Source organism: Pongo abelii, chromosome 11, assembly GCF_028885655.2.
Source record: "Pongo abelii isolate AG06213 chromosome 11, NHGRI_mPonAbe1-v2.0_pri, whole genome shotgun sequence".
In the NCBI taxonomy this organism is placed as follows: domain Eukaryota; kingdom Metazoa; phylum Chordata; class Mammalia; order Primates; family Hominidae; genus Pongo; species Pongo abelii.
The window spans coordinates 77,405,569-77,420,994 of record NC_071996.2 but is presented as its reverse complement, the minus strand read 5'-3'; the positions used below and the strand labels follow the sequence as shown (position 1 = coordinate 77,420,994).

Sequence of the window (15,426 nt, the reverse complement as noted above, 5' to 3'; positions counted from 1 at the left end):
TTTGAGACGGAGTCTTACTCTGTAGCCCAGGCTGGAGTGCAGTGGCATGATCTCGGCTCACTGCAAGCTCCATCTCCTGGGTTCACGCCATTCTCCTGCCTCAGCCTCCCGAGTAGCTGGGACTACAGGTGCCCGCCACCACACCTGGCTATTTTTTTGTATTTTTAGTAGAGACAGGGTTTCACCATGTTAGCCAAGATGGTCTTGATCTCCTGACCTCGTGAGCCACCGCGCCCGGCCAAATTAGGGTTTGATTTCTAAATTCCATATCGTATGGACCAAAAAGTTTAAGACCATCTTGGTGAGACAAACATTGGTCACTTAAAAGAGTGCATTCTAGTTACCCTAAACATAAAAATGAGGGAAGAAAAAACTTTCCTGACCAGCTGCCTCCCTACCTACATTCCTTTCGTTTTGATTTTGTTCATCTGTTCTCTCCCCTCATCACTCAACACTGTGCTGGAGAACTGACTCATCACAGTCCCAAATGAGAAGCTGCAGCTGAAATGTCATTGCCACCTTCCCAAGCAAAATTTTATTTCCCGTAATGTTCATATCATCTCCAACGTGGCTTACATTTGCAGCAAGCTTTGCAGGCATGCTCCTTGGCTATTTGCATCCATGCTTTTTTCTAAAGGGAATGTTTTGACTTGAAAGGAAGAATGAAGATTAATGGTGAATTTTTCTTTATCTTCCTGTATCAGGGATTTCTTTTTCAGTTTCTGTTACTGGCTTTCAAACTGGAGATATGAATGCTGTAATCATGATGAGAAGCAGGGTGTTTGTTTCCTTGTATAAGCCAGGATTTTAGTCTGAATAATGGCAGGCCCAACTGAGAATGACTTCAGTTTTTACCTAAGTCATTGCCCAGGAGACACATGACACTTGGCCTGTGCCATATAGGCCCCTCAATAGCCCACCCTCTCCCACCCTGTCCTTTGCAGCCTGCTTCTGACCAATGCCTTCACTGATAAGACTGTACTGGGGATCCATAAATTAATCCAGTCTTTCATCTCTGTTTTAACAGAGAAGTTAATGTGAAAGGAGTTGTTCACAGGTTAAAAGCAATCTCAAATGTCATGGTAATAAAATGGTCTTTTTTTTCCAGTTGCACAAGAGGGCTTTAAAACTAGTTCGTTTTGCCCTTTATTCATTAAACTGTAATTCATGCCTTATACTCTGTCACTTTCATTTGTCGAGACGGACCAAAAGCTTTGGAGGTGGCCTAGAAAAAAATACCTGTGGCCCACTTACAAGGTTGCTTTTCTTGGGACCATTTCTGACTTCACTAATAATGTAATAGGGTGAAGCTGATTGTTCTTTTGAATTATGTCTTATCAGGAACCATACCCAGAGGAATGGGTTGCAGATTTCTAGGGGGTGTGGCAATTCTAGGCAAAAGTCGCTCTCTGTTGTGATCTAGAGCTTCAGGCCCAAGCCCTTGCACCCCTTGTGAACCCTTCCACGCCTCCTTTCCCGCCTATCCCACCTAGTTCTTCCTTAGCATCCTGCAACACACAAATAGTCTTCAAGATGCAACTTATGGCTTTTTAATTATATTTTGAATGTTCATTATATTCAGATTTCATCATTTTTAAAATAGGTAATTAAAATACAACAGTGTCTAGTAAACAAAATTGTCTGCAGATGTCAGTGCCTGTAGAATTATCCATAGGAAACAGCACCTATTACCATCGTGCTAGATGGAGCAGTACAACTGAAAAGCTATTCTAAGTTGTATAATTTGTGCAATTGATTTTTTAAAGATACCTTTTTCTGAGTTGGCAAAGTATGTGACGTAAACATCACCGATAATGTAAAACTGCATATAAAGTGAAACATTTAGATAAAGCATAACGACCCACTTAAAAAGAAAATATTCATCACTTTTTGTTTAATGTGCTTGACACTGGCTGGTATAGTACGATTTTATAATGTGTCACCCAAAAAGGAAACTTGCTTTCAAGTCCAGTGGCCCTTCTCTGAATTCCTGGCCAGTTTTAGCTCCAGTTCCTATTCCCCACTTTGCCAAAACTCCTCATTTGCTCCATAACTGAACTTCCTTCCTGATGCTCAGAGACTATAGACTGCCAGGCATGAATTCCTGTAGCTTTCTGACCCCAGGCCCCACCACCAGTACTGCACAGCCAGCCTCTCTCCTCTTACCCTCTTCCCTCCCAACTCAGGGAAGGGGAAAGTGATTTTCCTTGTATTCAAAGCTAATTGCTCTGCCCTGGATTCTGTCTCCAACATTTGACTTCTCCAGAGCCTTGCTCCATCAATGACCCTCTCTTTCTTATGAGTCAGCCTTCCCCTTCCCTTCCACAGTCCTCCCCACCTCACTTCCAGAGCTACTTTTGTACCTCTGTTAATGTCATTCTTCCCCAGTCACCAGACCTTAAACCCTTAACAGACCAGTTTCTTTCCCTCTCCTTTGCCTCTGTTTCAATTAGTTACCAAGCGCTGTTGATTCTGCCTCCTAAATAACTCGTTTGTCCCTTTTTCTCAGTCACCACTGCCTGAGTTCAGATCCACATCATCTGTTGTCTAGGTGACTGCCATAGCACCACCCTACCTAGTCTGTCTTCCTTCAGCCTTGCCCCCTTGACCGTGTCACTCTCCTTAACAATCCTCAGTGGCTCTGCATTGTTCACTGGACAGAATACAAATTTGTAGGCATTGAAAAGGCCCTGTCTGCCTCTCCTATCTTCTGCCAGGCCAGTCGTTTCCACTCCACCCAGACTGAACTTCCTTGCAGTTCTCTAAACACATCGTTTCTCTCATGTCTTGTGTCTTTGATTTTCAACTCAGGACTTAGCTCATGGGTTGCATCTCTTCCCAGCTTCTCTCACACTTTGCAAATATTTTGATTAGAGTATTTTCACACTGTGTTTAGTAGGAGAAACCCCTTTTTATTTTTGTATAGGCCATCATTTAATAAATGTTTATGAATGAATAAAAATGACTAATTAATGAAAATCAGTATTTGTTTTGATGACCCTTAGGGGACTAAAAAAGACTCAAAAGCTACAGTAATCAACCTTTTATAAATATAATCCAGTGTCTTAGAGTCATAGAGGTTACAGAACAAAGGAAACTTGAGATATATGGATTTTAGATGTAAAAATTCAAGTGAGTTTTAGATATAAAAATTAAAAAGGGAATCCAGTTAAACCCTGTTAGACAAATACAGTTTTGTAAGCTGCTGGTTCTGCAAGGCCTATTTCTAGAACATTTTCATGGAGAGCTACATAAGCTACCTTCTAAACGATTTAAAAAAACAAAAAACAAAAAAACCCAGCCTCAAATGGCTCAGGATGCCTTCATTAAAAAGCTGCCCAAGAATGAACTGTAAATAAATAACAATCTCCTAAAGATTGCTTTCTGAGATACATGTGTAACCCTTTAATTGGAGAACATGGGGTCTGCTCGGACAGTTAAAATCCTCTCTTCAGCATATCTAATATAAAGAAATATCCCAGGCTTTTTGAAATGCCACATTCACTGCTACTTTCAGGAAGGTGAGGAAAGGATTGGTTCAATCCTTTCAATACTGAGCTATTAAAACAGCTCAGTAGCCAGTGCTGTTTCCCAAATGCCTATTTGTTTAATAGCAAACAAAACACCATCTACTCTTTTTGCTCTCCCTGTTTAACTTTCAGACACTTTATCATGAGATAACTGATAGGCACAAAATAATTCCTGAGACTTCCTTCATACTTTCATTGCATCTTTAGTCACCTTACCAAGTAAATGATACTGATTATCCTGAGGTTTGGCAACCTATAAGTGAGTTTGCATCCCAAAGACTTTCTCTAAAAGTAGCTTCACAATTCTGTTGCTGTTTCATGATTATATAACTCTCTTTCTGAATCAGCACTGTCTACTTCACTCATTCCCATAAGAATAAAGCACGATTGCATGCTTTATCCAGTTTTATTCACTCTGAAGAACACAGGGACATTACAGAGTATCTGGATGTTGGTCTTGGGCTCTACTTCAGCAACTCCAGGAAATACTTTGAATTTACAGGCTCTGAACATTGTTAATAATCCAGAGGCGACTGTGCCTGCATTCCTGACCCTCCTCCGTAAAACACATAGAAGGGATTATGGCCTCCTTTTCAAAATCAACATAAAATTTTGTACTCAGACTCAGTTGGCAACAACAAAGATTTACAAGCACATACCTACTTTGAATGAACCCAGGGTTATCCCTTGCAGGTTTATATGGATATTTGGGCCAATGTAGTATTTTGAATTCTGATATTCTATGTTTCATTGATTCTTATATGCATATTTTATTTTCCATTTTAATGTCTCTGAATTTGGGATTTGTCTTAAAACCAATGGCTTGTCATGATTTAATTGGCATGGTTTTTCTAAATGGAACACATAATGGTATGTCTTACATTTATGGTATTTTCATTTGAAGAAGTAAGTTTCATATCTTAAAAATCATTTACTTGGTTTCTAAGACTTAGGTCAATACGTTAATACAGCAATTGTAAAAATGACAATCTTAGCTGTGAATTTTATCATGTACGGTAGTGGTTTTGGCAGATATGTATGTTGGAATCAAATTGTAATTTACTGATAATATTGAAAATTTTATTATTTTTTAATGTTTAGAGCTTGGATTCATTGCTTCTGCAAAATATTCTACCAATGTTTTTTCATCTGAGTTAACCTAGAATGCCTTGTCTTTCCTGTTTGTAAAAGGGACAGGTATCTTAACATTTGAATCCTTTCTTCTTTGGGGATTCCTTTCTCTTTAAGGAAAAGAAATCAAATACAGTAGAAAGAACCTTTATGAGCTAGAATGGTTAGTGAATAATTACTGTACTCAAACAAGGTTCCTGATAAACTGTAGTTTCTGCAGTTTCTAAAATACGTTTATTCTCTTTGCTAACATAATAAATGCCAAATGTTTTAAACAGAAATTGGGCCTTTTTGATGATTCTGATGTGACCCATCAGTAAGTATCTCCTTTAACGTCTGTGATCCTACTGATAGTCACAGAAGGTAAATTATCTGAAAAATTCCTGACAGGACCCAAGACATACTGTATATGTCCACTCATGCCTTTTCATGTCATAGTACTGTAGAAATAGCATAGTACATAGAAATGCCAGTATTTGTATAGATTGGGGTGCCTGCACCTGAGGGGACATTGGAAAACTCCATTATATAGTTTTCAAAAGTAGTTACAGAATATTGGTCTGATTTATCATTCCTAAAACAAAGAAGAAATCAAGCTCTGAAAAAAATGTTAACTGCTTGTCAGTTTCACTCAACTAAGGTTCTTTTAAATGCAGCCATGTTGCCCCTTCATTACTAACCATGGGCTGGGTGCGGTGGCTCACGCCTGTAATCCCAGCACTTTGGGAGGCCAAGGCAGGCAGATGGTTGAGCTCAGAAGTTCAAGACTAGCCTGGGCAACATGGTAAAACCCTGTCTCTACAAAAAATACAAAAATTATCTGGGTGTGGTCGTGTGTGCCTATAGTCCCAGCTACTCAGGAGGCTGAGGTGGGAGGATCACTTGAGGGAAGCCTCAGTGAGCTGTGATACACCACTGCACTCCAGCCTGGGCAACAGTGAGACCCCATTTCTCTTTCTCTCATATATACATATAGAATATGTGGCTTGTATATTAGTGCTTTGATATGAAACAGTCTTCTCATCCATGTGTTTCCCCTTTCCTGACTTTGCCCCTCTTTTTTTTTTTTCAGGTGCATACATTCAGAGGGCCACACTGGTGTGAATACTGTGCCAACTTTATGTGGGGTCTCATTGCTCAGGGAGTGAAATGTGCAGGTAAGAGCTCTTGTCTTGTCTCTGGATTGAGTCAGTTGTGAAGTTATAAGAGATGAGGTAGAAGGAGACTTGTTGTTATGCATATCCAGTAGGCTGGATCCTGGTTTGGTCTTATGCACATGCAGTAGGCCAGATTCTCAGGCAGCCACTTTGGAAATTTGATATTTTATCTGCTCTTAACCTTCTGGCACTTGATGGACAGCACACTAGGGATCTGGCATTAGTCCACTGAAAAGAGAGAAGTCAGCTTGTTCAAAAAGTCTGATGAAAGGAGATAAAAGTAAGGCAGTTATATTTAATACTTGCCTTTGATGTTGCAGTAACTAAATTTATAAAAATGATTTTTTTAAAGCAATGTACAGGGACCTATGATTGTTGCCTTGGAAACTGAATTTTAAAGATAACTTGTTAAGCTGGATTGTCCTTACTAAATTTTTGTAAAATCAAATTGAAGCTTTAAAAATCTGTGAATTCATCTTCAAAGATGGTTACCAAATTCTGAAAAACCACTTAGTCACTAATATTTTCTGTGTGATGTTTTGAAATCAAATACATCAAATACTTTTTGTAAAATATGACCATGAATATTTAGATATAAATTTAGAAACCATAAGATTTACACATACAGAAATAGCCAACACAAGGATGTATTTGAGATACTTTGTGAAATAAAGTACTTATTTATATCACGTGAAATCCATTTGTATAGAGCAACTATACTGAATACTGGCCATTTATCCAAACTACTTTAAATTTTTTTTTTTTTTTTTTTTTTTCTGAGTCAGAGTCTTGCTCTGTCTCCCAGGCTGGAGTGCAGTAGCGCGATCTCGGCTCACTGCAAGCTCCGCCTCCCGGGTTCACGCCATTCTTCTGCCTCAGCCCCCCGAGTAGCTGGGACTACAGGTGCCCGCCACCACGCCCAGCTAATTTTTTGTATTTTTATTAGAGATGGGGTTTCACCATGTTAGCCAGGATGCTCGATCTCCTGACCTCGTGATCCGCCCGCCTCAGCCTCCCAAAGTGCTGGGATTACAGGCGTGAGCCACTGCGCCCGGCCCAAACTACTCTAAATTCTGACATAGGCTTAAAAATAATCATGTAAATTTTAAATGTCTAGTATTTGGTCATAAAAGTTTCCTTCTGCTATTTAATTTGTAAAACTAAAAAATATCTTCTTACATGTCTTTTAGCATGAAGCTTTACACTAAAAAATATACTAAGTATTTCAAAATGGTAACTATAGTAACTGTCAGATTTATCACTATAAACATCATTTCTTTTGTGGCATGATTTTTAAATGGAATATTTTTGTTGTCCATTATGTGCAGAAATTTCTAGGGCCTGATTCTTATTTCTAAATTGCATTTCCTTTGAATAGCAAGATATAGTATGTATTGCATGGAAATGTTCCAAGTTGCTCTTCTTTCAGTTATTATTCCCTTAGTATCACTAAAATGTAATAAGGTTCCAGGCATATATCACCATTCAAGGACCTTCCTGCCACAGGAAGTGGGATAAGAATCCTACACGTGTGGACTTGGAGCTGTGCAGAGGTGTTCGTCAGGGAGCGCCTCAGCTCAGAGTCGAAGCTCAGAGTGAATGAGGAAAGCCTTGCTGTGGCTGGTGGTTATCCAGAGTTGGGATGAAGAAGGCCATGGTTGTGCCTTTGCACTGGAGGGAAACAGTAGAATGGAAAGTGTTGATAAAGTGGAGGTATTGAGGCAGTGTGCATTGCAGTTTCACAAAGGCAGATGGAATACTCTTTCCAAAGCACAGATTGCCTGCTCGAGAACAATGGTCTCAATGAGCCCAGTTTGCCTTTATGAGACAGTCTGGTCCAGCTGATACTCTGCAATAGTTTTTTAAATGTTTTATGACTGTCACAAACTTAAAAGCTTCTTTCATGAGTAAGGGTGTATATCATTTCCATTTTGAAAAAGTGAAGGCCATCTACATAAGAATTCTTAGCTATTAATAGAGAATAGGTACAGCACCTATGAATAATCTTTGGGAATACGCTACAACCCCAATCATGTTGGAAAGAAATGTTTTGGAACATTTATCATGTCAATAATATGGGGGAAAGGAGAAAGAATTCATCCCCATCTCTAGAGCCACCCACATTAATAGCCTCTACCTCTTATTGTGAGTAAAGGTCGGGAATTGAAAGAAAAGCCTTGAGGAGATTTTTCATTTTATGTTATATCTTGTCCTTAAAAGTATTATATTCGGTGTGATTTGAACCATATTAATGTGTAATACAAGCACAAGTCAACTCATTTTGAAAACACGGAGGGTTGGAATTTGAATTCATTCTGTTTTCTATGACAACTAATTATATTTGGATTGACAGTGAGATTCTTAGGTCTGAAGTGGCTTTGAGGCTCATCTGGCCTTTGACTATCTAAATCCAAATGCAAAGAATTGAGAATTTAAAGAGAGAGTGCACACTAGCTGTGATAAGCTGAAAAATAGCTCCCCAGAGATGTCCGCTTCTAATTCCCAGAACAACATTCCTTGTTCTTTTCATGGCACGAAGAATGTTGCAGATGTCATTTAAATTAAGGATATTGAGATGGGGAGTTTTGGGTTGCTATGACAAAATACCACAGACTGGGTAATTTGTAAATAACAGAAATTTATTTCTCACAGTTCTGGAGGCCAGGAAGTCTAAGATCAAGCTGGCAGCAGGTTCAGTGTCTGGTAAGGGTCCAACTCTGCTTCCAAGATGGCACCTGGGAAGCTATGTCCTCCAGAGGGGAGGTGCCTACAATGCAGTGTCCTCATGATTTGGCAGAAGAGTATAAAAGGGGCCAACTCCCTCTGTCAAGCCCCTTTATAACAGCACCTAATCCCATTCACAGGGGAGGCACCCTCATAACCTAATCGTCTCTGAAAGGTCCCATCTCTTAATACTGTCACATTAGCAACACCTGAATTTTTGAGGGGACACTTTCAAACCACAGCAGGGAGAGTACCCTAGATTGTCAAGGGAGGCCTAGTATAATCACAATCATAAGGGCCCTTATAAAAGGGAGGCAAGAGGTTGATAGTCAGAGAAAGATGATATAAGGACAGAAGCAGAGGTCGAAGGGAAGAGAAGATGCTATGCTGCTGGCTTTGAAGACAGAGGAAGGAGCCAGAAGCCAAGGAATACAGGTGGTCTTTGGAAATTGGAAAAGGCAAGGAAAGAAGTGGATTCTCCCCTAAGCCTCCGGAAGAAATGTAGACCCACTAACACCTGATTTTAGCCCAGTGAAAGTGATTTTGAACTTCTGACCTCCAGAATTGTAAGATAATATATGCTTGATGTTTCAAGCCAGGAGTTTGTGGTATTAATAATTTGTTATAGCAGCAATTGTAAACTAATGCACTAACCACTAAACACTATAAAGGTATTCTTTCCAAAGAAAAATGGTAGGCTGTCAGAAAAGAAATGTATTTATCTGCCTTTGATTCCTGAGACAGCTTGCTTTGTTCTCCCTTCTTTTTTCAAAATCCACCAAGGCAAAACAGAGCTTGTCAGGAATGTTTAAATGTTTAAAGCTGCTTTAAATGCCAAAAGCAGCAATTTTGTGTCCCTCACCACAGCCCTTTTTTAAACATCATGTAAAGGTATTGGGTGATGTTCCAACCACCAGGCTGGCAAAGTTGCTGTAGAAGTCAGACTAAATCCAGCTAATACCAGGCAAGCTGTCCCTTCAGGACTGAAAATGCTGGCTTGCTGCTAAGCACACCACAGTGATGAGGACAACTGAGGGAGCAGCAGGGACGATCCTGAGAATGCTAATCATTACATTACATGGGCTATTCAAAACCACACAGTGCAAGGTGACATTGCAGGCATTACACAGTCTCACCCACCAAAGTCACCCTACCTCTAGCCTCCTCTGAAGTGAAGAAAGTGATGTTGAAAGGGCATAGCTAACTGCAGATTGGGAATGGTGCTCCTCCAGCTAGAATATTTATGACCCGAGTAGGTAGCCTTTAAAAATCGAGTTCAAAGGATGGTCGTTGTTCATTTAGAATAGTTCTCTTGAATAGTATTTTTCTTTATGAAAGGTAAGCTTATAGGTTAAAGTAATCTATTATTATGTAATCATGGAGACTGTCACACATTCGTCTTTAAAAAAAGACCATTATTCCAGCAGCATTCCTGAATTGTTTTCATCTTAGTCTTACCAGAATAATCTAAGAAATTAAGGATAATTATTTCAAATCAGACATATCAGTTTAATGTTGGTTATTTATGAAAGTGACTTCATGTTTTCAGCATATCAGTATCATTGCTGCCTCCAAAGGGAAATGGCAGCAGTTTTCCTAATAATAAAGTATAAGTATTTATTACTTCAGGTATATAAGCCCTTTTAGGTTGCAGAACATAAGTGGAAGTAATGTTTTTTAACTACTGTTTTGATTGATCGTACCTAAAGAGTTATGTTTGTCCTTGTAAGCCAGTGAGAAATTGGTAAGACTTGCTTAAAAGTTTCATGGAGCCCCTTTTAGTTGGAAACAATATTTTCATCAATATTCCAAAGAACAAAGCATTATTCTTAATTTTGCTTATGAAAATAATTACTTCTGGTGCATATTAAAATTCAAGCTATTCCACTTTCCTGGGGGAAAAAAAAACGAGATATGTTTCAAAACAAGTTTTTATTTGCCATTATTTAAAATATGAACATTCAGAGAGAATAATGATTATAATTTCAAATCTTATTAACATAATGTTATCCTTTAATCCTGTCAATAGGATGTAAATATCAGCTGTTCCTTTCAAAAAAATTGATTTCTGTGCTTTCTAGATATAAAACCTGTGTTTTAGCAAAATCAAGCCCCAGAAAATCTGAAAGTAACCTAAAGTTGGTAGTCTAAGTAATAGAAATATTTTATTAAGAAAGTATAGAATAAAATGTGACTTGAATTTTTTATTCCTCCTTTCATATGTTTATTCTGTGCTTATTAACTTGAGAAATTGGAAGGGAGAAATGTGGTTTAATAGTAACATAAAAATAACCTACCAACCAAGAGATTCAACAAATGAAATCATTTGTGGACCTTTTATTATTATTATTATTTGTAGTATAGAGCTTCCCTGAGAGAAATGGAACTATATAAGAGTTATATGACTTTAATAAATAAGTATGAAAACCAAATAAAGCCTTAATGGCAAACTGAAATATTGATATACCGTTAGTCCCTGAAGCAGCAGTTTTCAGAGCAAGCTCAAGGCTAGTAAATTGCACTGTGAATGTAAGTGTATAAAAATCAGCTTTATTTTAATGACTTTGCCCTGTCTTTGGCAAAGACTTTATATCCAGTCCTGCCAAAAATTTAGCCTTTCAGATACATTTTTAAAATTGAGCATAACATATTAATATTTTCCCATAGTTTTATCTTATTTAAATAAAAGAGAGAACATCAGTTTAGAAAACATTTCCCTCTTCCTTTAATACCTAAATCTGAGCTCACTCATCACTCTATCCAGTCTTCACTGAGTCCCAAATAAGCTTAGGAACCTGCTGATGTTTAAAATGGGAGATGAATACTGGATGTGGTAACTCACGCCTATAATCCCAGCACTTTGGGAGGCCAAGGCAGGTGGACCATCTGAGGTCAGGAGTTTGATACCAGCCTGGCCAATATGGTGAAACCCCATCTCTACTAAAAATACAAAAAATTGGCCAGGCGCGAGGGCGTGATGGCTCACGCCTGTAATCCCAGCACTTTGGGAGGCCGAGGCGGGCGGATCACGAGGTCAGGAGATTGAGACCATCCTGGCTAACACTAAAAATATAAAAAATTAGCCAGGCGTGGTGGCGGGCGCCTGTAGTCCCAGCTACTCGGGAGGCTGAGGCAGGAGAATGGCGTGAACCTGGCAGGCGGAGCTTGCACTGAGCCGAGATCGTGCCACTGCACTCCAGCCTGGGTGACAGAGCAAGACTCCGTCTCAAAAAAAAAAAAAAAAAAAAAAAAAAAGAAAGAAAATACAAAAAAATTAGCTGGGCATAGTGGCGCATGTCTGTAGTCCCAGCTACTTGGAGGCTGAGGCATGAGAATTACTTGAACTGGGAGGCAGAGGTTGCAGTGAGCCAATATTGTGCCATTGACTCCAGCCTGGGTGACAGAGCGAGACCCTGTTTAAAAAAAATTGGGGGATGACTCCAAACATTCAAAGGAAAAAAGTCAATACCAAACCATTAGTGCCATTCAGATGTTTTATGTGCATGCATCACAATTTTACTTTTTTGCTTTCTACTGGATTTTTATACATAGGGAAAGAATATGACAAAACAAGTTTTATCACTGCATTTTAAAAACCCTGCCAGATCAATTATATATATAGATAGCTATAAGGGGACTCATTTGGGTAAAATATAGCAATGTTTTTTAAACTCAAGTCTATACAATGAATAATGGGTACAATATACATTTTTGAATAAGAGGTTGAAAATAGCAAATTCATCGTCAATAATGGAAAATATAATTGAGTACATGATGTACTGTATGGTATACGTGGGGAAAAGTGGTGTGTGTGACCCAGTAGGAAGAGGACAGGCTGGGAATCAGCAATCTAAGATTTCAAAGTCAGTTCTAGCACTTTCTGGCTGAGTAACCTGAACAGGTCATTTAGCCTCTTCTCAACCTCATTGTCGTCAGCTTGAAATGAAGATATTGGGATAGCTTTTTACCAAGAGCCTTTTCTGACTCAATCTGTGACCTGTGTGTATTACACTTAAAGTATGAGGTATATCAACACTATTATTAGATTATGAAGCTTACTAAATTTCATGCTTTTAAAATGTTGTTATAAGAATTATTCCAGTTCTGGACAAGATGGATAAATATGCTTTTATTACTCCCAATAATTATAACAAAAGGCCCTGGACAAAACATATAGATCAACTATCAGAAGACTCTGAAAAGTTGGAAGGCAGACTGAGCACCTCAGGATTCCAGAAACAACCTAGCAGCGAGTTCCCTTGTGGCTACTTTTGTCTGTTTTAACCTCCAATATTATCCCAGCCTGGGAACCAGAGAAGCCCACGAACCATAAATGCCAACTGGCAGAGATTAAAAATAATCCCCAAAAAAGGCTGCTCTTTCTAGCTAACACAGTGGGAAAAGGGCAGCCCAGCAGCACAGAAACCTTTCAGTCATACCTTCCATTCTCTAGGTAAACAGAGACCCTTCTGCTACACCTTCTCAGTGGATGCTGCAGCAGCAGAGTGTGTAGGTACAAGCCAGTTTTCCACCACCACCTTGCAATAGCAGTGGTGCACTCTGCTACAAACCTGTGAGTGGAACTCTAGCTTCCTTCCATTCCTGCCTTACAGAAACTGGTATCCCTCCTTTGCTGAGCCTTGTGAGTGGGATCCTGACTTTCTTCTCCACCCTATAGTAGAAGCAGCAACCTCTCAGCCCAAGTCTATGGGGAGAGCTGTATCTTCATCCCTAACCTGCAGTAATGAGGCAGCTGAGACTGGTGAGAACTCTATCATTTATGCCCGCCCTACAGCTACATGTAAAATAGTACTATTCCCCAACCAAGTTTGTGGGCACAGCTTTGACTTCCACCCTACCTGCAATACCTCTCCCTCCCACCCAGTGCCACAGAGAATGTGGAACAGAGTCCTGCCATTTGGGTAATATACAAGTGAGGCAGGCACAATAGCACTGCAGTAGCATTAAAAAAAACTGTGTAAACTAGGTTGACATTTGGATCACAGTCTACACAAGAGCATTCTAAATCTAAACAGATTGACTACAGGCTACAATTTTAAAGATTTAGTAGGAACCAGAGTCAAATAATACTCAAAATATCAAAGATACAGTTCAGAATTACTCATCAAAAGTTACTCTGGAAATAACCAGGAAAATCTTAAATAAAAAAGGACAATTGACAGACACCAACAGCAACATCAAGATGACACAGATGTTGTAATTATCAGACAAGAAAAGCAGCTATCATAAAAATGCCCCAACGAGCAATTATGAACACTCTTGAAACAAATTAAAAAAAAAAAGCAAATATCAGAAAAGAAATAGATATTAGGAAGAACCAAATGGAAATTTTAGAACTGAAAAATATAATAACTAAAAGGAACTCACCGGATTATGAGCTCAATAGCAGAATAGACATGACAGAGTGAAGATGAACTTGAAGTGAAGATCAGTAGAAATTATCCAAGTCAAACAACAAAGAGAAAATATGTATTTTTTAATTTTTTTTTTTAGAGACAGAGTCTCACTCTGTCATCCAGGCTGGGGTGCAGCGGTGTGATCATAGCTCACTAAAGCCTTGACCACCTGGGCTCAGGCAATCCTCCCACCTCAAGCCTGCTGAGTAGCTGGAACTACAGGCGCACACCACCACAACCACCAATTTTTTTAAATTTTTGTAGAGACAGGGTCTCACTATGTTGCCTAGGCTTGTCTCAAACTCCTGGCCTTAAGCAATTCTCCCACTTCAGCTTTTCAAAGTGCTGGGATTATAGGTGTGAGCCACCATGCTTGGCTTAGAAAATAGATTTTAAAAAGTGAACTGAGCCTCAGAGACCAGTGGGACCATAACAAAGGTTTTAGCATTTGTGTTGTTGGAATCCCAAAAGAAGATAAAGAATGAGAGGCTGAAAAAATATTTGAAAAAAATAATAGCTGAAAACTCCCCAAATATGGTGAAAGCAGTCAAGAGAGAAATGATGCATTACTTACTTGGGGGTCCTTTTATTTAAATGGAATACATTAAGAACAGTGTAGATATGGAAGCATCTGTATCCCCAGTTATCCAATTCCTTTTCGGGACCTGGCCTCCACATCTGACAAATATGAAATTTTTAGCCTTGAGTTCAACTTAGCTTCTGACCTTAAGCGATTGACAACCTTGAGGTACGACATAGAAAATGCCTCTCAAAGTGTTATTTCATTTTTCTAAATAACAACAACATAGTCATGGTGAACACAGTTTACTACATGTATGCATTTTACATATATTAACATTGAAGCCTCACATGAGCGCTAATAAACACTATTATTGTTCCCATTTTACACAACTGAGGTACAGGAAATTTGAGCAACTCACTCAAAATCACACAGCTAATAAATTCTAGACTGAACTCTAAGTTATAAAAGTTACCCAAAACATTAAAATATTCAGGAGACAGGAGATCTTTTAAGTGGACAGTTGGCTGCCTTATGACTGAGTCAGATCTCTTATGTATTCTCTAATACAGAGATAAAGAAGAATTTGGGATTTGGTTCTGAAGTCATTTGGACACTAATGATACAGAATAGTGTTGGGTCATTTGTTCAGATAGTGTAGATTGAGCTCTTTGTTCTGGAAGCCATTCTGTATTCACAAGCCGACATTCCTTAGGGTGATAACTTCTGGCACTATTAGCACTGGTGATCCCATCTTCCACATGTATGCAGAGACCCAGCTTCCCTTGACACCTAGCCTGTCTTTGCACATGGAGGTGCTCAGTTCATATGAATTCTTTCCCAAGAGTTGCCACAGGCCTTAAGTTCTTATTTCAAGTTGGCAGTGTCTACACATTTAATGAAACAACCATATTGTTTGTAAGTTTTGGCTAATTTTCCTTGTCTCT

The 15,426-nt window shown here is 39.0% G+C and overlaps 1 protein-coding gene across 11 annotated transcripts in view; it reads left to right on the top strand.

Annotated features, from left to right (window-relative positions):
* Positions 1-15,426, top strand: part of CHN1 (chimerin 1) — a 207,957-nt gene that overhangs the window by 177,907 nt on the left and 14,624 nt on the right. For all 11 annotated transcript variants that reach the window (XM_063712622.1, XM_024243907.3, XM_054549518.2 and 8 more), the window contains one exon: positions 5,734-5,818. In XM_063712622.1, the coding sequence (XP_063568692.1) occupies positions 5,734-5,818 (85 nt within the window). The remainder of the gene's footprint in view (positions 1-5,733; positions 5,819-15,426) is intronic.